The sequence below is a fragment of the Jaculus jaculus genome, chromosome 12 (genome assembly GCF_020740685.1).
Source record: "Jaculus jaculus isolate mJacJac1 chromosome 12, mJacJac1.mat.Y.cur, whole genome shotgun sequence".
Classification (NCBI taxonomy): domain Eukaryota; kingdom Metazoa; phylum Chordata; class Mammalia; order Rodentia; family Dipodidae; genus Jaculus; species Jaculus jaculus.
The window spans coordinates 30,169,007-30,191,576 of NC_059113.1; the positions used below are offsets into that span (position 1 = coordinate 30,169,007).

The 22,570-nt window shown below is 52.4% G+C and overlaps 1 protein-coding gene across 1 annotated transcript in view; it reads right to left on the reverse strand.

Moving 5' to 3' along the window:
* Positions 1-1,607: 1,607 nt before the first annotated feature.
* Positions 1,608-22,570, reverse strand: part of Kcnj12 (potassium inwardly rectifying channel subfamily J member 12) — a 50,696-nt gene continuing 29,733 nt past the window's right edge. The window contains exon 2 of the mRNA XM_045131943.1: positions 1,608-5,689. Within this exon, the coding sequence (XP_044987878.1) occupies positions 4,332-5,633 (1,302 nt within the window). The 5' untranslated portion in view covers positions 5,634-5,689 and the 3' untranslated portion in view covers positions 1,608-4,331. The remainder of the gene's footprint in view (positions 5,690-22,570) is intronic.

Here is a 22,570-nt window from a genome sequence, read left to right on the forward strand (position 1 = left end):
CACTGGGCCACGTGCTGGGGCACAGGGTTAGAGAACTATCCGCTCAAGGAAGCAGTTTGGGCAACTGAAGGGTCAACAGAGGCTTTGGGGCCCTACACGTCAGCCTGGCGGATGTCCAGTCACTCTCAGGTCCAAGCTTCGCCCAGCCCTTCCTCACAGGCCTTGACCGTGGAGATTTAACATGAGCTCTTGACGTAATGAAAGTTTTTCTTTTCTTTTCTTAGAGGCTAGGATAGTTCAGTTGGTAAAACACTTGTCACTCAAACATAAGGACCAGAGTTGAGAGCCCAGCACCCACATAAACACATGGCAGTGCACGCTGTGATCTCCATGCTCTGGAGCCGGGGACAGGCAGAGCTCCAAGGCAAGCCACTCACTAAATCACTGAGCTCTGGGTTCAGGGAGAGAGCCTGTCTCAACAAAGAAGGTGGAAAGTGATTGAGGAAGATGCCCGCTTCTGGCCTCCACATACACACACACACATGCGTGCAAGCATCCCCACTGATACAGACATGCATACTATCAACACACACACACACACACACACACACACACACACACACGATTCCCATAAAACATGCTGGTGCCTCCTCCACCAGCAACAGTGCTTGTCCGTCCTCTGTCCCCCACTCCAGCCTCACCCCAACCTCATGACATCATCCAGTCATTCAGCCAAGCTCAGGCTTCCTTGGCCCTTTCTCCTTTAAAAGATTTCTTTTTCTAGTGTGTGTGCATGGTGTGCATGTTGGATATCTTCCTCTTAACTCTCTGCGTTATTTATTGGCACAGAGTTTCTCACAGAACTCAGAATTCACTGCCAGCTTGTCTTAGGGATCTGCCCATCTCCACCTGCCCAGTGCTGGTATTACAGGTGTGTATCACAACACCCAGCTTTTACATAGGTGCTGGGGACCAGAACTCAGGTCATGTGCACCAGGTACTTTACCCACTGAGCTATCTCCCCAGCCACCCTCCTCTCTTTTTCTTTCCTTTTTATTATTATTTTTTAACTTATTTATTAGAGACATAGAGAGAGAGAGAATGGCTGCACCAAAGCCTCTAGCCACTGCAAACAATCTCCAGATATATGCACCACCATGTGCATATGGCTTATGTGGGATCTGGAGACTCAAACCTGGGTCCTTAGGCTTTGCAGGCAAGCGTCTTAATTGCTAAGCCATCTCTCCAGGCCCCTCCTCTCTCTTCTTGAGGTGGGAAGAGGGATGCCCATCTCAGAGCTGGTCCTCCCCCTGCAAAGGAACCCTGTGAGAGTCGCGGAAGGATTCCTGCTCTTGGCACACACCCGCAGGGCCGACTGCTAAGTGCTCCTCTGCAGAGAGAAGAAGGGCAGGTCGACACAGACCAGAGAGCAAGGCCAGGGGGAGGTGGTCTGTGGTAATGTGTGTGCAGGCTGGAAGACCACCCCGGGGTCTGCACGCTGTGTTCTGTCCCTTCACCCCAATGTTGCAGCCCCGTCCCACTCTGCCCCTGAAGACAGACCCCAGGGAACCCCATGATCCGGCATGCAGGGACCAAGGACTTGTGGATGCTCAGCCCATGGCAGAACCAGGCAGGGGACTGACCGTGAGACACACACCCTGACAGAGTGCCAAAGAGATCAAAATGCATTTAATGTGGTCTGGTCTCATCATGGCCTCCATCTTTAGACACGGCTATGTATTGAAAATAACACGACAATTCTCTGGTTTCACCATTTAAAATAGATTTGACATTCTATGACCTCACACAGGGCAAACACCCATAGAAGGGGTCTACGATGGGTCCTTCTTCACGTTCCCCCAGCTCCCGGCCCTCAGCTCAGCAGCACCAGCATGGGCTCGGGGCACCCACCAAGTTCTGCGTGGCTCTCACAGGCTGTGTGCAGCACCCGTCCCACTGGCACTCATTCATGCCACACACTCCAGGACCCACACCCACATTCACATGCACCCATGGACAAATACTCACTGTCAGATTCCTCACACTAGCCTGCACCAGTGCACAGCCTATATAATCAGGCCAGGGCAGAGACTCAGGTTAAACTGACCACATCCACGGCCAGCATCTGGCCTGGCCTGTCCAGTTGATGAACACTGAACCAGTCCTCCCGCCCCACAGTAAAGACACACACACCTGTGAGTAGACAGATTGCCTGTATAACACACCAGTACAAAACACATGTGTATTATCAAGTCAGGGAAACAACTGTGTGCACACTCTGTGCGTTAAGTGCACAAGCACCCCAGTGTCCCCTTCTCACTCACTCCTCAGGGGCCAAGCTTTCCTGCTTGGCACAGGCACATGGCTCCCCCCAACAGCTTCCTCCATTGGGTGCACTAAAGAGGGGGGACTAGTTTGGTCTTTAGCACAAGCAATAAATAAATGAACAGACACATACAGAAGAAAAGAGGAGAGGAGAATTAGAAAAGGCAGTATTGGTCTGCCTTTGGTGAGATTAAAGGCAGCTTGGCCTGTTCTCCCGCAGTGTCCTACAGATTAGACCCTTCTGGTGGGCCTGTGCCTAGGAGGAGGATGGGCCAGAAAGCCAAATGCATCAGGCCACTGAGATGGCCTGGAACAGGCCTTGCGGGGTGGGGGTGGGGGGTCAAGGAGTCCTTAGACTCTGCTCTGGATTCAAGGAGTACAGACCCACTAACCTAAAAAATAGCAACAGAAGCTCAGGCCCCCACAGTGGCACCCAGTGGCCATGGGCCACATTTGGCCCTCCCCAACCCTCAAGTTGGCAACTGGACAGGGGTGGGTGAGAGCCAAGCACCCCCACACTGAATGCACCCTCCGGGCCCCAGGGCCAATGCTGCAAAATCCTGTGGAACCAGATAGAGGAGCAGAGGCCTGTGCAGCAGGTCCCGGGAAGAAAGCTGCCCTGGGTTGAATCTTTCAGGACAGAGATGAGCAAGGCCACCTCCGAGCCCCCTGCACAGGTACTCTAGATGGTGGAAGAAGCCGTCACAGCCAAGAGCTTCAGGGAGCAGGGGCCAGGCAGGGGCCCCACCACAGGCTCCTGAAGGCTGAGCAGGAATCCTTTCTGCTGTGACATTACCCATCATGTGGACAGGAAGGAGGAAGTGACAATTCCTCTCCTGTTCTAGACTCTCTTCGGCAAGGTGCCTGGCTGGGCCTCAAGGATGGTCTGCCCTGTTCTGCTCTTGGTGGGTGCGGGGAGGAGTGGCAGGAAGGGATGTGGCTGTGAGGCAGGTGGGCTGCAGCCTCTGTGCCTTCTGAGGGCAGGCAGAGGGGCTGGAGGGGACGTCGACACTGGAATCAGGAGCGCGAAGGAAGGGTGCGCACGCACTCCTGACCAAATAAAAAAACACAAACAGACGATTGGAGCCAGACAACCCGGAGTCTCTAAGGCACGACTCATGCCCAGTGGGGGTGGGGCTGACCCACTTCCTCTGAGTATGGGAACCAGCGTCTCTTCCCAAGGAGCACCCACTCCGGTGTTTCTAACGGCCTCTCACTGCAAGGGGGCGGAGGTCTTGGGCAGAAAATGGAGAGAAAGAGAGAGAGAGAGGCAAAACAGGAGCATTGGTGGGGAAGGGGTGACCCTTGAGGGCAGGTCCTATGCCCAACCCTGATGCACCGCTGCGGGGTCCAAAGTCAAATTCAAAACAAGCAAAGTGGGTTCATCCCCACCCCTCCCCCACCCAGCCACACCAAGAGCTTTATTAGGATAACTAACATGGTCACAAGCAGCCTCATTCACCCCTAAGCACACGTGGGGGAAGAGACCAGACCTCCGAGAACCTTCAGGGCCCTTGATCCAGCTGCTCGCACCGCGGCCGATCAGTAGAATTCTAATTGTCCCCTCCCCCCTCCCCGATTTAAAAAAAAATTGTTTCCAATCACGTGTCAGTGTTTTGTTGTTGTTTTTTTTGTTTGTTTGTTTTTGTTTTGTAAACAGTCATATCCAAGCTAAAGTTGAGAAAGTCAAAATCCAGTGTTTCCCATCCAGTTAAAAACTAGCGAGGTATGCATTACATAGCCTTCGACTGCAGGGACTACCAGGTCCTCTGCTGAGCGGGGCCACTGCAAGCCTTCAGCAGAGCCCCGGGGACATCCTGTGGCTTGGCCGCCCTTCCTCAACCCCACCGGGAGGCCACTCTTCTGCTCGAGCCTCTAAAACCAAAGGTCACCCACTCTCCCACCAACCTCCTGAAACTACTGTGAAGAAACATAAAACTACTAAACGCTACTGAGTCTGCGACCCTCGGCACCTGGCCGGCTTTGCTCAAACGGGCCCTCCCCACCCCCAGGAACACAGGGCCTCTCCCTGTTCAGGGTGTCGCGGCACCTAAGCCAAGGGGTGCTCAGATCTCCGACTCTCGCCTATAGGGTCGCTGTTCAAGGGTGCCACTGCTGGCCTGAAGCCTGTCAAAGTCATGCCGGGGCTGGGGGCTGAGGCCATCCCGACTGTGGCCGTCCTGGTCCACAGCCACCTCGTCCTCCTCATCGCGGCTAAGGAAAGCCAGCTCGTTCTCGTAGCAGAAGGAATTGGCACTGGGCAGGAGGAACTTGTTCTCCACGAGGTCCTTGGCGCTGCAGCGGGGTGTGGAGGGCACCTCATAGGTCTTGTGGAAATGGGAGTAGTCGATCTTGTACTGGTTCTTCTCCTCAAAGAGCACGGGCTCGAACCGATGGCCCCATAGGATCTCATTAGCCAAGTAGGAACTACGGGCCTGTGTGGTCATGGCCGTGGCCTCCACCATACCTTCCAGGATGACCACAATCTCAAAGTCATCTGTCTCCAGGTCCTGCCTGCTGATACCGAACAGTGGACTGGCCTCGTCGATCTCGTGCAGGATGGTGATGGGCGACACCAGGAAGATGCGGTCCAGGCCCTTATCAAAGCCCACGTCGATGTCGATCTGGTCCAGGGGGATGTACTCGCCCTCCTCGGTGACCCTGGGCTTGATGAGCTGGGCCCGCACGTGAGCCTCCACAATGTGGCTCTTGCGCAGGTTGCCCACGCGCCACATGAGGCACAGCTTGCCATCACGCAGCGCCACCACGGCATTGTGGCTGAACAGCAGCGTCTGCGCTCGCTTCTTGGGCCGTGCCATCTTAGCCATGATGGCACCGATCATAAAGGAGTCGATGATGCAGCCCACGATGGACTGCGCCACCACCATGAAGACGGCCACCGGACACTCCTCGGTGACGCAGCGCAGCCCGTAGCCGATGGTGGTCTGCGTCTCGATGGAGAAGAGAAAGGCTGCCATGAAGCCGTGAACCTGCAGCACGCAGGGGGTGCGCCCGCGGCCCTCGGCTGGCTCCAGGTCACCGTGGACGACAGCAATGACCCAGAAGATGACACCGAAGAGCAGCCAGGAGGCTAGGAAGGCCAGCGAGAAGATGAGGAGCATGTAGCGCCAGCGGATGTCCACGCAGGTGGTGAACATGTCGGCCAGGTAGCGCTGCGACTTCTCGTCCATGTTGGCGAATTCTATGTTGCACTGGCCGTTCTTCTTGACGAAGCGGTTGCGGCACCTGCGCCGCGTGTGCACCTTGCCGTTGCCAAAGCCATTGGCACCTGACATGGTGACCAGGTGCAGCCCGTCCTCTTCTGATGACACGATGCTATAGGGGTTGGCCCGGCTGGCTGCAGTCATCCCGGGGTCTGGGGGACCCTGGCCTGCCTCCAAGCTGGCTCCAGGCAGGGGCACTCCTGCAATAGAGAGAGGACAGTAGGTCTGTCTGGGTAGGCAGCCAGGACCCATCCTCGCATGATGGTGACAGACGCGCCCAAGACCCCATTTACCAACGGCTGAGCCACCAGCTTCCCTCCCACCTGAAACCTGCTCCCCAGTCCACCTTCTCAGCTTGGAAAACACCCTCCCTCGCCTCCCGGCAGCTCCAGCTAGGAGCCCTGGATCCATCTCACTTCCCCTTACTCTACATCTAGGATTCTGCTTTCAAAATACATGTCTCTTTCTCCCATGCTCATTGCCTGACTGGGATCACCACGTCATCCGTCTTCCTACATTGGCCCTGCCACCAGTCGCCGTGGCAGTCACGGGATCCTGCAAACACTAGATCCGACCCTGTCCTTCCCCTGCTCAGAGCCAAAGGGCCCTGGGACCTGAAAGACCTTGGCAGGCAGCACGGTGACCCTCGCTTACCCGGCTTGACACCTGCATCCGTCCCTCCCCCCACAGCGGAACCGCTGTTCCACCTCCACGCTGAGGCCACAGGCCTCACTGCAGCCGTGGAGGACGGCATCCCCGGCACCGCGTGGCTCTCCAGCGTTTACTTAAGTGGGGCATTGATGACAGTAATAGCAATGGGAGTGGCCCAGGCCAGTTATCTCCGCTGAGACCATCAGCTTCTGGACAGCAAGGCCTTTCTGTCACCTACTGTCTCATCTCAAACATCATCACACCAGATATCCCAAGCTCACCCTGCCCTACCGTCACAAAACCCACCGCACCCACGGGCTGTGCCTGGTGACCTCTCTATGGGTGGCAAGGTGGGGTGGGTGGCCACCCAGATCAGATTCACTTCAAGTGGCCCAGTGGTCTTCTCCCATCCCTGCTGAGGACCACAGGGCCACTGAGTTGGCACATGGAGGCACTCACAAGTGTCACCTGTTCCTATTACCGCCTTTGGCTCCCCACAGGGGGGACCTACCTCCATGCCAGCCCATCAACACATACTTCTCCCAGAGCAGGCCCACAGCCTGGCACCCTGGTCAATAGAACAAACCTGGCTTTTAAGCCCACGGCACAAGCTGTGTACCCTCCCAACTGTCCCACACAGGCCCGTGCCAGGCTGGGCCAGAGGTCTTAGCATTGTCTGTGCCTATAGATGTCACCTCACCCTGACTCAGCTGGGGGCTGAGTTGAAAGCAGGGGGCACCAGTATAGCAAAATATTGAAGAGCTGGGCAGGTACCTCCCCATAATGGGGGCAACACGAGCGCAAGCATCACCCTGACTCACCCCAGTTTGGAGCCCAGCAGAGCCTCAATGCCCTCAATCACCTGCTGCTACATTGTTGGGAAGACACTGAGTTCTCAGGAGAAGGTTCCAGGGTAGAAGGGTACCCACAGTGGGCTGGATACTGCTCAGAGCTGCAAGCACACCCCTAAGGCCCTGGGGACAAGGTCTGCCCCATTTTTCAGACAGGAAGTCACTTGACTGAAGCCCCCAGGCAGAGGTGGCCATTCCAGACTCAAGTCTACCGGGCAGCGCAGCTCCTGGCCACATTCACAGAAGCCAGGCTTTTGGCGACACACGGCCTGTGGCCTCTGCACTCAGCATCTGACACAGGTGATGGTGGAGACCACAAGCCCAGTCAGGTTGGGAAGCGCTCCCAGGTGTACGCCATAAGCCACAGTACTGCCCAGCCCTGCCACCCTGCGACCTGGCAAGTACAAGACGCACAGCATGGAAGCCGGAGAACTACAGAGAGAGCCAAGGCTAACAGACGTGAAGGGTTCAGAGAAGTCAAGTGACTCCTTTCTGAGCCACACAGCCCCCAAGCAGGAGAGCCAAGATTCAGACTACTTGGATCTAAGGCAAGATCTCTCACCATAGAGTCCCAGGCTCTAGGGCCACCTGTCCTCACTCTGCCATCCTCCCCCACAGCCGCTCCAGCTGACCACCTCACCATGGATCTGTGGCGCTGAGGCCCAAGGCCGTAATGGTAGCTGTTGCTTCTGTCTGGGCCAGGAGGCAGGAGACTGGCAGGGCTGGGGAACCCAGAGGCCGTGCTGGGAAGATAGCTTAGCCCCAGGTATCTGGGCCCTCCTGGAAAAGGCAGCCAGGGTTGGGGCACTCAGACGCCGGTGGGAGGCTGTCCGATCCCATGGGCGGAATTTGTGTGACTTGGAGGCCTTGAGGGATGTCCAGCGGGTCATGGCTGCTCCAGTTCACACTCGGAGCGGCTCGTGGCCTGCAGGAACCAGAATCGTAATGATCAAAGGCGAGGGGCAGGGGTGGGGAGGACAGGCTCCTACTCCTGGCAGGCGGCTGAAGCCACTCCTGGCACTCCTGCTCAGGACCCACCTAGACAGGGTCACACAGACCTGGGAACTCCCACTTCTGTTGATGTTCCACCCAAACCACCGAGAAAATCAGCACAGTCAAGTTCACGCCTGCTCCCCCACCTCTCAGGGCCAGAAACCAACTCAGAAAAGTCACCTGTCCCAAAGCACTCAAGGACGGTGCGCATGAGCAATGGCTGGCTCACAGAGCCCTAGGGTGTGGGGAACCCCTTAGTAGTATTTAAGAATACAGCCAGAAGGACAACGCATAACTTCTGAGCAGAGCCCAGCTACAAACGGGCCAAGTGTCCCATGGGCCCTCCCACATAAACACAGGCATGCATGGCAAGAAAGTTGCACAACTGTATAGTGTTTAAGAAACGCAAGCAAGGCCTCGGCCATAGACACGCAGGCCTGCTAAGCTGTTGCCCAACAGGCTGCACGTGGTGAAACGAGGTTAGAAAAGGAATCGGGATTTGTTTTGCTGGAAGAGGCCTTGACAAGAAAGGAAGCCAGCACCCCATTTCACAGATGGGAAAACCAAGGCTGGATGGTGAGGGGCCTGGGCATCAATGGAAAGGAGAGGCATGCTGGGATACAGTACCTGAGCTAGACAAGGAGAGGTGACAATGGGATCAAAGCAAGAGCAGGCAGAGCAGGCAGCAAAAGGCACAGACCCCACAGGAGGTCTACAGGCTTGTGACCGGCTTCTGGCTAGTCCCAGCGCCTACAGACACAGCCTTCCAATATGCAGCTCACAGCGCCGGCCAGGACCTAGGCTGGATCTTTGGGAGAAGATATGGGAAAGCAGCTGCCACCTAACCCAGGGTGGGGCTGGGAGTCACTGGGAGGTGCCTCCGGATGGAGCAGGACACCTCATGCCAGTCCCCAAGGCTCTGGGCACCTCAAGTTTCAGTAACATCCGGGAGGAATGAGGCCAAGCAAGGCCTAGGCCTACAATCCCAGATGCCAGCAAGGTACTGACTGGAAGGACGTCACGGGGGCCACATGACCTGTGCAAAGACATCAGTCTTAGAAGGCGAGGGCCAGCGGGGCCCCAACCTACCCCCTATGAGGTGTTCTCCTGAAAGTTAAACAAGCTTATTCATTCAATCCATGCAGCCACACTGTGACGACTGACCGGTGAGGAAATAGATGTTCAGAGAGACTGAGTCACTTTGTTGAAGGCCACACAGCATTTAGGGAGTGGAGTTTCTACTCTGGGAAGAGAGCTAAAACCAACATCCATCCCCAGGCCCTGAGGCCTGCTGGATAGGTTATCTTACTTCAGTACCAGTTCTCCAGACCTCACAATCCCATTTGGTAATAAGACATACAAACTGTCCCCAAGTTGGTAGTCAAAACCAGACTAATCAAGCCCCCAACCCTGGGAGACTCCCGAGAGACCATTTTGTGCAGGGAAGGCCAGGGTGTGGTCTGAATGGGCCTCTTCTACTTGTGGCTGTGGCAGACGTGTCTAATCAATCACAGAACTGTTTTCCACTCAATCCAGGAATAGCCCCAGAATCTCTCCCAGTCCAGACGCTGCTCATCGGGATTAGCATGTGAAGCTCCAAGAGGGCTCCCTGGCTCAGTCACATACGAAATATAAGACTGGGTAGGCTATGGGGTACCGTGTTCTCTCACAGCAGGCCATGCTCAGAGAACGGAACCACAGCAAGGCTGGGCAGGCGGCGGAGAGGGGCTGTCACATGGATGGCATGAGAAGAGCTAGGGGCACACAGTCCAGACAGAACCAAATGTGGGGGCGCTGGAGAGATGGCCTAGTGGTTAAGCGCTTGCCTGTGAAGCCTAAGGACCCCAGCACGAGGCTCGATTCCCCAGGACCCACGTTAGCCAGATGCACAAGGGGGCGCACGCGTCTGGAGTTCATTTGCAGTGGCTGGAGGCCCTGGCACACCCATTCTCTCCCTCTGTCTCTCTCTGCCTCTTTTTCTCTCTCTGTCGCGGTCAAATAAATAAAAATAAACAAAAAAAAATTTTTTAAGAAAGAAACAAATGTGGGGATGGAGAGCTGAAGGGCTGAGTTTTTTTGTTGTTGTTTTGTTTTCCTGAGTCTGAGAAGGTCTCATGTGCCTAACCACCTTTCCAGATGTCTTAGCAGAATCCTTAGACCCTCTCTGCCCCTATGCTCACCCATGACCTCCAAACATATGGGCTGAGTGTAACGCTGGCTTCCTGCACCAAGCATAGACAGGAAATGGCCATGCTATGTTGGGGTGGGCCGATTGGTGCTGTGTTCCCACTCCCTAGCCCTCACCACTTCAGGGCCCTTACACTGACTCGAGTAGTCACGCCAGTGTCTCTGCCTGGAAGCCTTCTGGCCACTGGAACACACACTGCCCATGCACAGGGTAGGCTAGGAACCAAAGAATAGCTCCCTGCCCCAGGGATGGAATGGCTCAGAAAGTGTGCACTCTAAGATGTCACTCTGGTTAGGGCCCTAACGAGATCTAGCTCCAGTTGCCCCCACAGTAAACCCTATCAAGTCAAGCCTCTTTTTTTTTTTTTTTTTAATTTTTTTAAATTTATTTACTTGAGAGCGACAGACACAGAGAGAAAGACAGGTAGAGGGAGAGAGAGAGAATGGGCACGCCAGGGCTTCCAGCCTCTGCAAACGAACTCCAGACGCGTGCACCCCCTTGTGCATCTGGCTAACGTGGGACCTGGGGAACCGAGCCTCGAACCGGGGTCCTTAGGCTTCACAGGCAAGCGCTTAACCACTAAGCCATCTCTCCAGCCCAAGTCAAGCCTCTTATCACTCTCTTTCTGTTCCTTCTTTGTCTTGCTTCCCTCTTGTTTTCTGGGTTTGCCTTCCATGAAACTAGTTACACTGAGACTTTTGTTTCCTGGTCTCTCTCCATGGAGCCTCGGATGCCTCTCTTGTGCAAAGTTTCCTGAGCCCTAACTTCCGCTCCTGGATGTCCACACCAGCATGTGGACAGTACAGTTCTTTCTATTCCCCAAGGTCATCTCCTCCTTCTTCTCCCCTCCCCTGAGCTTGAAGCCCTTTGGTCCAGAAGCTCTTTCCACCTTGTTTGAGAGTTGATCTTGCCCAGACCCCATTTCTGACCTGCCTCAGAGGTCTGGAAAGGCGGTGCAAGCCCTGACACAGGTGAGGAACTGGGAGAAGCTCCTGCCCAGATGAAAGGCTGAAGGCGAGGGCAATGAACAGAGGGATGGGTGACTGCACCGTGAGTGAGGAGATAGGTGGGTGGTCAAGCAGATGGATGGATAAACCGGGCTGACAGGTGGGCGGCTGGAGAGGAGTGACCAGATAATGAATGGTTTGGTGGGTATAGGGGTAGGTAAATGGATGGTTAAGCAGAGAAACAGGTAGGGGAAATGAGTAATAAATAAATGGGAAGGGCAAGTGCACAGGTTCATGAATAGATGAATAGATGGGTGGGTCAGTGGGCAGATGAATAGATGGGTGGGCAGGTAGATGGGTGGGGTGAATGAATGAGTGGGTGGATAGGCACATGGATGGCAGGTGAATGGGGGCATCTGGAACTAGTTGATGGATAACAATTAAGTGAGAGGTCCAACAGGTGACTAAGTGGACAGAAGAGACTGATGAGGGGTGTGTGGATGACCACAGGATGTGTCTGGCTGGACAGTGATCTACACACGTTACACATCAGGACCTCAATTTCACCTAGAATTCAGTCTCTAAGTCCCATGACAGATGGCAGCGACTGTCTTCAGGAATAACCAAGCTGTCATCCGCTGACACCAGATGGGAGGGTTCTAATCCCTAGCAAGCCCTAAAGTGAGCAAAACAGAGCACAGCCGGGTCACTGCTGATACTGCTGCTCTTCTTAGGGGCTCAGAGGCCAGAACCTCCCATATGAACCACTGTCTGTAGCCCCTTTTAAATTTCTTTTTCTTTTTGAGAGAGAGAAAGGAGAGAGAGAGAATAGATACATGCCAGAGCCTTTCAGCCTCTGTGAACAAGCTCTGGATGCATGAGCCCTCTTGTGTGCATGTAGAACATTGCACACTTTTGTCACTGTGCATCTGGCTACGTGGGACCTGGAGATTTGAACATGCGTCCTTGGGCTCTGCAGGCAAGCGCCTTAACTGCTAAGCCATTTCTCCAGCCCATTTCTAGCCACTTATTCCAGAGCCTCCATCTTATAAGCTTTCACAGCATTGGAGCCCAATCCACAACACCACTCAGAACCAGACCTGGACCAAAAAAAAAAAAAAAAAAAAAAAAAGACCTTTGGAGAAAACCACCCCTGACAATTTTAAGTGCCTGCTGCATACCAGGCACAAGTTAGGTGCCTCACACATACTGTCTCACATGGTCTTTATGAGGCCACAGGACAGGCCCTTCCCACTCTGGAGAAGCAGCAATGCTCCTGAGGTAGCAAAGATGCTCAAGGGCTGGTGCCTGTGCTCCAACTACCCCAGCTAAGCTTTCCCAATGCCATCCCTGGCAGCTGTGGACAGCTGGACAGATGACATTTGGACTGCTGGGGCTGACAGTTGGTGTGTGGGTGGGTCAGTGAATGAGTGCAAGGGAATGGGAGTGGGGCAAGTGGCACAGATGGACAGAAAGGTGAGTGAATGGGGGCACAGTGACCATATGCAGTGGCAGGCAGGGACTTGCCTGGACACACACACACACACACACATCCCACATGGTGTTTACAATCTGCCAGAATCAATTTTCCCATCTGTCAGAGGGGCCCCTGACTCCCTGACTGACTCCCCTGGCTGCCTGCTGAGTGGAGCTGGGAAGAGGATGGCTTACCAGACAGGCTGGAGAGATGCTGGAGGTGAGCACCTTGAGAATGCCCTTGTCTTTCCCCCTCCCAGAGTCCATGGTAACAGCTTGTCCATGGAACGTTCAAGTCTGGTGTGTTGCACTGGCTTTTCTGCCTGGGGTTAAGGGAATAGCTGGTGAATCACCCCCCCCCCAATTATAAGCCTCTGGGGCAAGTGACAGTGGTGAGATTTGTGATGCATGGTTAAGTTCAAGTTCCAGCTTTGGGCTTGAGAGATAGCTTAGCGGTTAAAGCACTTGCCTGTGAAGCCTAAGAACTCACGTTCAAATCTCCAGGGCCCACGTAGCCAGATGCACAGTGACACCAGGGGGCGCACGCGTCTGGGGTTTGTCTGCAGTGGCTGAAGGCCCTGGCATGCCCATTTTCTCTCTCTCAAAACAAATAATAATGGGGCTGGAGAGATGGCTTAGCGGTTAAGCACTTGCCTGTGAAGCCCAGGGACCCAGGTTTGAGGCTCAATTCCCCAGGTCCCACATTAACCAGATGCACAAGGGGATGCACGTGTCTGGAGTTCGTTTGCAGTGGCTGGAGGCCCTGGTGCACCCATTCTCTCTCTATCTCTCTAACTGCCTCTTTGTCTGTCACTCTCAAATAAATAAATAAAAATGAAGAAAAAAATTAAAAAATAATAATAATAGTAATAAATCCCAGCTTGAATACCATAACCCCACTGAAGTAGGGTAAGGGGAGCAGGGTGAGGAGATAAGAGTATGACCTGATATAATATACATGAGATGAAATAAAGTTTGGGGGGAAAAAAAAGAAGACCTCAGCTTTGCCTGTTACAAATTGCATGACTCTGGATGAGGCACTGCCACTCTCTGCAAGCTTCCCTGCCTTCAACCCTGGCTCTCTCATTCCTCACCATTCCTCCCACACCATTCATCTCTCAGACCTTTCTCTCTCAAAAAAGAGCTGGGCCAGGCATGATGGCACATGTCTTTAATCCCCAGCACTTAGGAGGCAGAGGTAGGATTGCCATGAGCTCAAGGCCACCCTGAGACTACACAGTGAATTCCAGGTCAGCCTGGGCTACAGCAAGACCCTACCTCAAAAAAAGCCCCCCAAAAAGTGGTGGGGAAGCTGGGGAGATGGCTCAATGGTTAAAGGCAAAGCCTACTGGCCTGGGTTTCATTCCCCAGTACCTATGTAAAACAAGATGCACAAAATGGCACATACCTCTGGAGTTTGTTTGCAGTGGCCAAGAGGCTCTGGAATGCCCATTGATCATTCACTCTATTTCTCTCTTTTTTCATAAATGAATGAATAAATAAATAAATAACTTTTTTAATGATGGGAAGGAGAGGGGAGATGACTCAGCAGTTAAAGGTGCTGGATAGCAAAGTCTGCCAACCTGTATTCAAATACCCAGTACCCACATAAAGCCAGATGCATATGGTGCATGTGTCTGGAGTTCATTTGCAGCAAGAAGCAGCCCTGGTGTGCCCATTCTCTCCCTCTCCCTCCTTCGTCCCCATATTAACAAAAAAATGATGGGGGCTGGGAGAGATGGCTTAGCAGTTCAGGCGCTTGCCTGCGAAGCCTAAGGACCCAGGTTTGACTCCCCAGAAGCCACATAAGGTGGTGCACGCACATAAAGTCACACATGCGCACAAGATGGTACATGCGTCTGGAGTTCGATTACAGTGACTAGAGGCCCTGCCATGCCAATTCTCTCTCTCATACACACTTAATCTTGCTCTCGCTCTCTCCCATTAAAAATATTTAAAAATATGGCTGGAGGCATGGTTTAGCAGTAAAGGAGTTTGCCTGCAAAGCCAAAGGACCCAGGTTCCATTCCCCAGGACCCACCACATTAGCCAGATGCACAAGGTGGCACATGCATCTGGAGTTCATTTGCAGTGGCTGGAGGCCCTGGTGCTCTCTCTCTCTCTCTCTCTCTCTCTCTCTCTCTCTCTGTCAAATAAATAAATTAAAAAAACATATATATAGCCGGGCATGGTGGCGCACGCCTTTAATCCCAGTACTTGGGAGGCAGACGTAGGAGGATCACCGTGAGTTCGAGGCCACCCTGAGACTACATAGTGAATTCCAGATCAGCCTGGACTAGTGTGAGACCCTACCTCCAAAAAACCTATATATACATACATGTACTTAAAAATAGATGATGGGGAAACTGAGACTCAGGAAGCTGGAGTAGATTTCAAACAGCTGGCAATGTCAATGGCAGGGACATGAGTCCAGGCCTCTGATCTCATGCCTTTCCTGTGAGCCCACATTGTGCCTGACCTGTGTGCTCAGCCAGATGCTCTTCTCATTCCAACCTGAAGACCCACCGTGGGGGATTTTTCTTCCCATTGGACACAGGCAAATGGAGGCTGAGAGAAGTTAGGTCACCCTCAGTCACCCAGGCCAGAGTTCTGCAAACAAGGTAGATTTCCACGGGGCAATGGGAGGCAAAGAAGATTCTGGAGAAGTGACAGATGTCTTGCCCACTTCCTGTTGGGACCCTCCAGCCCCCGCCTTCCTCATTCCTGACTCCCTGCTGGGGCTTCCCCCAGGCTCACAACTCCACTCTACACCGGGAAACTGAGGCTTTGAGTAGACTCTCACAAGGTCACAGAGCCACTGAGTGGTGGTGTCTGGTTTGTGGAAGCCTTGTCCAGAGCTCCTCCCCACCCAGCAGCTGCCACAATAGTCCAGCACACGAGCTGACCCTTCTCATTCATGAAGCCCCTTCCCAGGTGGCAGCTGGCAGCCCAGACAGGTGGAGTGCGGGCAGCACTTCCTCAGAGGACCCAGAAGGCCAGGCAGGCCCACAGTGTCCAGTTCGTGAGGGCAGCGCAGGGCTAATCCAGGTCTCTTCCTGTGCCAAGCCCTATGGCCAAGGCTTGGCACTGGGTAGGCACTTCCCTTCCTGAAGCTCAGCTTCCTCCTCCGAAAAATGGGGATAGTGACTCTGTCAGGCTCCAGCCGGTGTGGCCATGAAACCCAATGTGAGGCCAGGAAGTATGGGCTGGGCACAGAGCCTGGCCTAGCAGGGTGTGGGAAGCAGCATAGCCAGCCACTGTGGCCCCGCTGGAGGGACTCTCTTCTAGCCTCGGAGCCTCCAGTTGCAAAACAAGGACACCTCACACATCTCAACAGGGTCACACAGAGTAACCAAGTCCTCGTCCTCATTCCTGACAGACAGGCAGTGGCCACACAGCAAGTGCGGTTCTTGCCCAGCATTCAAAGGGGCTGGTTCCGGATGTGACGCTTCCCCTGGGCAGCTGAGACTAGAAAGCTGAGGTTACAGGCGTGTGCCTGATCCTGCCTTGGAAGACTCCCAGATATTCCCCATGGCAAGGACCCAGCTGCCTTGACCCTCAGAGCACAGGACATCCGGACCACAGATAAGTGTTCGACAAGCCTGATTCTAGGAGCCTGGAGATAAGCAAGACTCACAGAGACATGCTGCAGTGGGTGGCCAGAAGGAGTGTCCAGTGCCCTGTCAGCCAGGATGAAGCCAGGGCAAAAGGTTCTGGCCCTTCCAGAGTGGAAAGACAGGCGTCAAATGGCAGGGAGTGTTTCTGTGATATTTTATCTTGAGGATGTTCTTTAAGGAGGAGGAACATGGTGTCCTTGGTGCCAAGACCCTGGGCATCCCTCTGCCAGGACAGCCACTGTGTCATAGTCCCATTTGGGTCTTCACTGAGTTCCAGAGCAGGGGACACCTGGAGGGTCTTGGGATTATAGAAGGCTCCAGGTCTGCCAACTTGTGATGTGCCCTGTTCCTCTCCAGGTATCTGACTTGCAATCCACCTTCCATGGGCCTGTTCAATGCCAAGCTCAGTGCTGGGCATCAGGGGCTTGAAGAGGACAGGGTGGACACTTAACTTCCTAGGACACAATACCCACTGGGGAGACAACCAGGCAGCTAGGTTAGAGCTGCCTTGGGAGATCACAGAAGGTCTCCCTCAGGGGAGACGGATGGAGAGCTTCCTGGAGAAGTGGTACTGAACCTAGAAACAGCATTGGGTGGGTGGGTGGGGCAAAGAGTCCAGCTTGAGATAGATAGATAGGCACAGTACCTTAGGAGGAGGCAAGAGCAGTCGAGTTGGCAGGGTGAGGGTCATGGAGGGGAAGGGTCAGAGGTACTTGCAGGCCTCAGAGTTCTGCAGATCTGGAAGCAAAACCCAGCTCTGCTGCTCACGCGGGGCCTTGGCAAAGCTCCCCCCGGCCCAGAACTTCTCTGTGCCTGTCCACAAATCCAGAGACCTTCCAACCCAGTAGCCCAGCTTCCTTAAGAACTTGGGGCAGGAGAGGTGAGTTACAGAATCAGACAGGTCACATCATCGTCATCCTAATTACCAGGGAAGGTGAATATGTCCCGACTGCCAAAGGAAGCAGGCCCAGGGCCAAGGCAATGCAAACAGATGAGAGAAAAACCAAGGTCAGAGAAGCCCTGGATGCCACCCTGACAAGCTTGGCCTCAATCCCAAGGGCTTTGGGGGATCTCAAGAGTCCTAAGAGTTCTGGGGCAATATGGCCTGGATTCATGTTCCTTGCTGTGTGGCCTAGAGAAAGTCACCCCACCTCTCTGAAGCTCAGTTTTCACACATGCAAAACAGGCTAATAACAGTGCATATTTCATGGGGGTGGGATGGCCTCTCAGTGAGTCAGCACATGCGGGTTACCCAGAAAGAAACCTGTCCACCCACCCTACCCATCACAGCCCAGAGAGCGCACAGGCTCCTTGTTAGGGTGTAAGCCAACCCGCACTCAGGCAGGAAGAAGGAGCTGAGGGACCCGGTGGCTAGGACTCACAGGAGAGGGGCCTAGGTGCCAAAGGCCTGTTGCTTCTAGTTTCCTTACAGGTGTCTTTTTTCAAGCTTCAACTAATCCAAGTCTCAGGCACTTCCTGAGCACTCAGAAAGAGACCAGAGAGCAGGGCACAAGGGGACACGCAGCAAACCACAAAGGAGAAGACTGGAAAAGTTGCCCACATAAAAATATTCCTGGTGTTACTTATCAGCCTATCTTCTGTTCAAAAAAAAAGGCACATGATGAACCCTTGATATACTAAGGACCAATGTGCTCAGTAGACATATAGTTCTTATAAATGAACAGGAATGACTAGACCTGGGGCTGGGCTCCCACCGAGGCTCTCATGACCTGCAGCTTCCCAACACTAGCCCTGACACAGCTCCAGTGAGGAGGTCCTTCAGGGCACAGTGCCCTCCTCTGCCTTCCAAAGCTCAGTGCATCCTGCAGGCTGAAGCAGTGCCTTCTCTTTGAAGCCTCCCAGGGTTTCCAGGGCTCTTCCACTCCCTCACCAGGTTCCCGCATGTTTCACAGGGTCTGGCTTTTCTTTGTTTGCAATTCTCCAGGTGGGATGGACAAAAATGTCTCAGAGGAGGAAAGGAGGCACAGAGAGGAAACTCCCCCCATCCCCACCCCCTTGGAAGTAGTTGCACCGGGCAGAGCCCCTGACTGAGAGGCCCTGGGCAGTGGATCAGTGTGTCTCAGAGCTGGGAAGGGTGGCGTGCTGGAGCCGGGCATGCTGGGAAGAGGGGAGAAGACAGAGAGCATGGAGGATGGCAGGATGAGAAGACAGTGGCTCACATAGGATTCAGTCTTCAGGCTTGACCAAGGACTCACAGCCTGCTGGAGGATGCGAAGCACTGGCTCTTCCATTCCTTGTGAGCCACTCCAGTAACAGTCCCTGTCTCAGAGTGACGCTCCAGGGACTAGCTTCCCACCCCTCCCTTGCCACATGCCAAAGCCCCACTTCCCCACTCAGTCTCAAAGTCCCACATGTGCTTCCACACCCAGGTCCGATGCCCCTGCCCACTCGTGCTACCCCCCACTTCTGGAATCACCCCTGCCTAGCCTTCCCAGGCTCCTCCACCAGGTCAGGGCCTCCTGAGGGCAAGGTCTGTGTCTAACTGCCCTGAACGGTCCCACCACAAGGCCACATTCCTGGAGTTGGTAGAAGATGGGGTGGAAACAAAGATTCTGCTCTATACCCCAAGACTGCCCTTAAGGCCTGCATGCAAGGCGAAGGCAAGGTCCTATTCATTCAAAGATGTCTGTCTAGCCACTAGAACCATAACGGGGAGAGGTTCTCTGGTGCAGGAAATCTTGTCAACTTGACTGGATTTAGAAACACCACTGAAAGTCATATCTGGATGTGTCTGGGAGTATAACATGGTGCTCAGGGTCCAGGAAAATCCTTGAACCTCAAACCCTAGGTTCATTTCTAATTTTTTTTTCTTTTTGTCTATTTTTTTAGAGAGAGCAAGAGTAAGAGAGAGCACATAACACAAGAAACACTAAAAAGCAAGACGATATAAATCCACCTAAAAGTATTAATGCATCATAAATGACCTCCAGTGAGAACGAGTTAGAGGAAATGCCTGAGAAAGATTTCAAAAGAATGATTGTAAATATGTTCAAAGAAGTCAGAGAACAAATCAAAGGAGTCAAAGAGGAACTTAAAGAGGAAATCAAAGGAATCAAAGAAGATGCAGGGCACCAATTTCATGAAATAAAGAAGGCAATACAAGACATAAATAAGGAAATAGAAATAATAAAGAAAAGCCAGTCACAATCACTAGCAATGAAGAACACAGTTAATGAAATAAAAAACTCTGTAGAAAATCTCACCAGTAGGATGGATGAAGGGGAGGACAGAACATCTAAGCTAGAAGACCAGGTGGCAGATCTAATACAGTCCAACAAAGAGAAAGACAAACTTATAGAAAAGTATGAGTGGGAATTTCAAGATATTCGGGACACTATGAAAAGATCAAACATAAGAATTCAGGGCATAGTAGAAGGAGAAGAATTCTACTCCAAAGGCATAGTAGGCGTCTTCAACAAAATCATAGGAGAGAGCACAAAAGAAAGAGAGAAAGAATTGGTGCGCCAGGACCTCAGCCACTGAAATCAAACTCCGGATGCTTGCACTGTCATCTAGTGCACCTATTCAACCTTGCACTTGCATCACCTTTTTTGCACATGGCTTATGTGTGATCTGGAGAGAGATCCAACATGGGTCCTTAGGCTTCACAAGCAAGTGCCTTAACTGCTAAGTCATCTCTCCAGCCCTCATTTCTAATTTTTTTTTAAATTTTTATTTATTTATTTATTTGAGAGCAACAGACACAGAGAGAAAGACAGGTAGAGGGAGAGAGAGAGAATGGGCGCGCCAGGGCTTCCGGCCTCTGCAAACGAACTCCAGACGCGTGCGCCCCCTTGTGCATCTGGCTAACGTGGGACCTGGGGAACCGAGCCTCGAACCGGGGTCCTTAGGCTTCACAGCCAAGCGCTTAACCGCTACGCCATCTCTCCAGCCCTCATTTCTAATTTTAATCAAAGAATTAAATAAGAAAAATACTAAGAATGATAATTACTAATAAGGATAATTATTACATTTATTAAGGGAAGTATAGAGCCAAGGAAAGGCACCCACATGGCTAGAGATCCCTCATGGAGGGCCTGGAAAAACTGTGGAAAGAGAAAAGAAAATTCAAGGAGCTCCTGCCTTGTGGGGAGCTGGAGGGGATAAAGAACCCATGTGAGTTGTAAGGGCTGGGGGCACTTTCCTCGACCCAACCCACAGCTAGAAGTTCCCAAGTGGTCAGGCAGCTCCAAGAGCATGCCCTTCCCTTGCAAAGGTATTCATAACTTTATAGTGGTGGGCTGTCTTTCAGCTCAGGTGAACCAGAGGGACAGCTGGTTGGTTAGGGTTGGAGGCCATCTCGGGAAGAGGCCCTTACACCAAGTTCCAGGGCCTGGACTTGACCAACCACAGTATTTACATCCCATGAAAGACCACCCTCCCAGGACAGGTCCTGGTTGCTTGTGGAAAAATGGGTCTAGGGAACTAAGCAAGAAGTCAGTTCATCTTTGATTTCCAGCAAGTGTAGACTTTCTTGCCTTTTTTACCTTCAGGAGTCCAGTCACCCTAACTGTGCTTCCCCTCATTCCCTCCCCCCTCTCAGGAGAATCCACTCTGACTGCTGTTGGAGGACAGGGCTCAGTGGCATCAGATCTCAAACTACTTTTGGCTGAACAGGGGTGTAGAAATGTGGAAGTTAGAGGGTCTCTCTCAGAGAGGGGAACTGTTCTAAAGGACCCCGAAAGCACATTGATGGAGTGCAGGAAGACAGTCTTGGAAGAAAATGCTGGGGAGAAAAAATAAAAGTAAGGCGTTAATGAGAAGAGGGCACACAGAAAACTGGTTGCCTTTAGGGTTTTTTTTTTTTTTTTTTTCTTGTGGACTTTTAGGCCTTGAGGAACATTCGAGGGAACCCAGGTGGAAGATCATAACCATTACAATCTTAGTAGTTATTTTGCTAATCTTTGGTCCTTGTATACTCAACTGCTGTTTTAATTTTATTTCTGCTTGCTTACAGACTGCTCACACCCAGATGGTTATACAGCAATCCAACTCCATCTATACAGGCCAGCTTGAACACCCATGTAGAGCAGAACGCTCGCCACTTCTAACGGGGCTACCTGCTCCCCCTACCTCACAATGATAGACACCTCTGTCTTTGAGATAGGCCCCAATACTTATGTTACTAATGTTTACAATTTTTATACCAGGCCAAAGAGATCTAAGTGATATGGTATCTGACTGACAGGTTTCTCCCTTGGAATAGTTACCCTTTCTGGGAAACACTCTAACTGCCACATGTCCATGCCCCATTCAGCAGGAAGTAGTTCAGGATCTGACATCATCATCCCTTTTCTTCTAACAGCAGAGTGTCTTCTCATGAGAGGAGGAAATGTGGGGAGGTGCCAGAGAAGGCAGTTAGATTCATTAGGCAGAACCAGCATGACCTTTAAAGGGAGGGGCCTTAGGATATCACACCCTCACCACACCTATCTCAGATTTCCCCACCTGCACCTGTCATGGAATTAGATCGCCTTCAAGTGCCCACCCTGCCCAGGCATGGGTGGATTTCCCCTCTAAGCCCAGGCCAATCGGCTAGGACACCTGGTGTAGGTGTGTCCAGGTAGGATAGTACAAACTCTATATTCTTCTGAATCCACGGAGAGAGTGGGCCATTTTTCCTCTCTCTCCAGAGCTGGCAGAAACTTTTTTGGGGTCTTCAGATGGGAAAGAGACACCTTTTTTTCTCTCTTATTACTGTCTTCACTTTTTCTTTTTAAATATTTTATTTTTATTTATTTATTTGAGAGAGACACAGAAATAGGCAGGTAGAGAGAGAATAGGTGCGTCAGGGCCTCCAGCCACTGCAAACAAACTCCAGATGCATGTGCCCCCTTGTGCATCTGGCTTACATGGGTCCTCAGGAGTCGGACCTGGGTCCTTTGGCTTTGCAGGTAAACACCTTAACTGCTAAGCCATCTCCCCAGCCCTTCACTTTTGATCTTCCTTGGGCACATATGTTTTTAAAATCCCTTCTCATGTTTTTGGGTTTTTTTCCTAAGACCCATGTTCAGTTACTTGGGCTCCTGGGCTACATGCAGCCTACATGTGCTTTTGGGCTCCATGTAGCATACTTCTCTTCTCCCCACTTTATCTTCCTTACCTCCCTGTTTTTTCCCTTTCCCCACTCCTTTATTAGATCTGAATAAAATGTAGTATTTTAAAAATCATTTTCTTGACCCTGGAATTGCCAATTCTTTAGTTAGTTTGCAGATAAGAACTTATGGTTTGGGGTTCCAGAAAGTACCCCAGAACCCCAGTTTCTCCTGTTATAGGAGGGTGTTTCCAGAAAGTGGGCAGTAAAGGCCACCTAACCATATATGAGTGGTTCCATTCC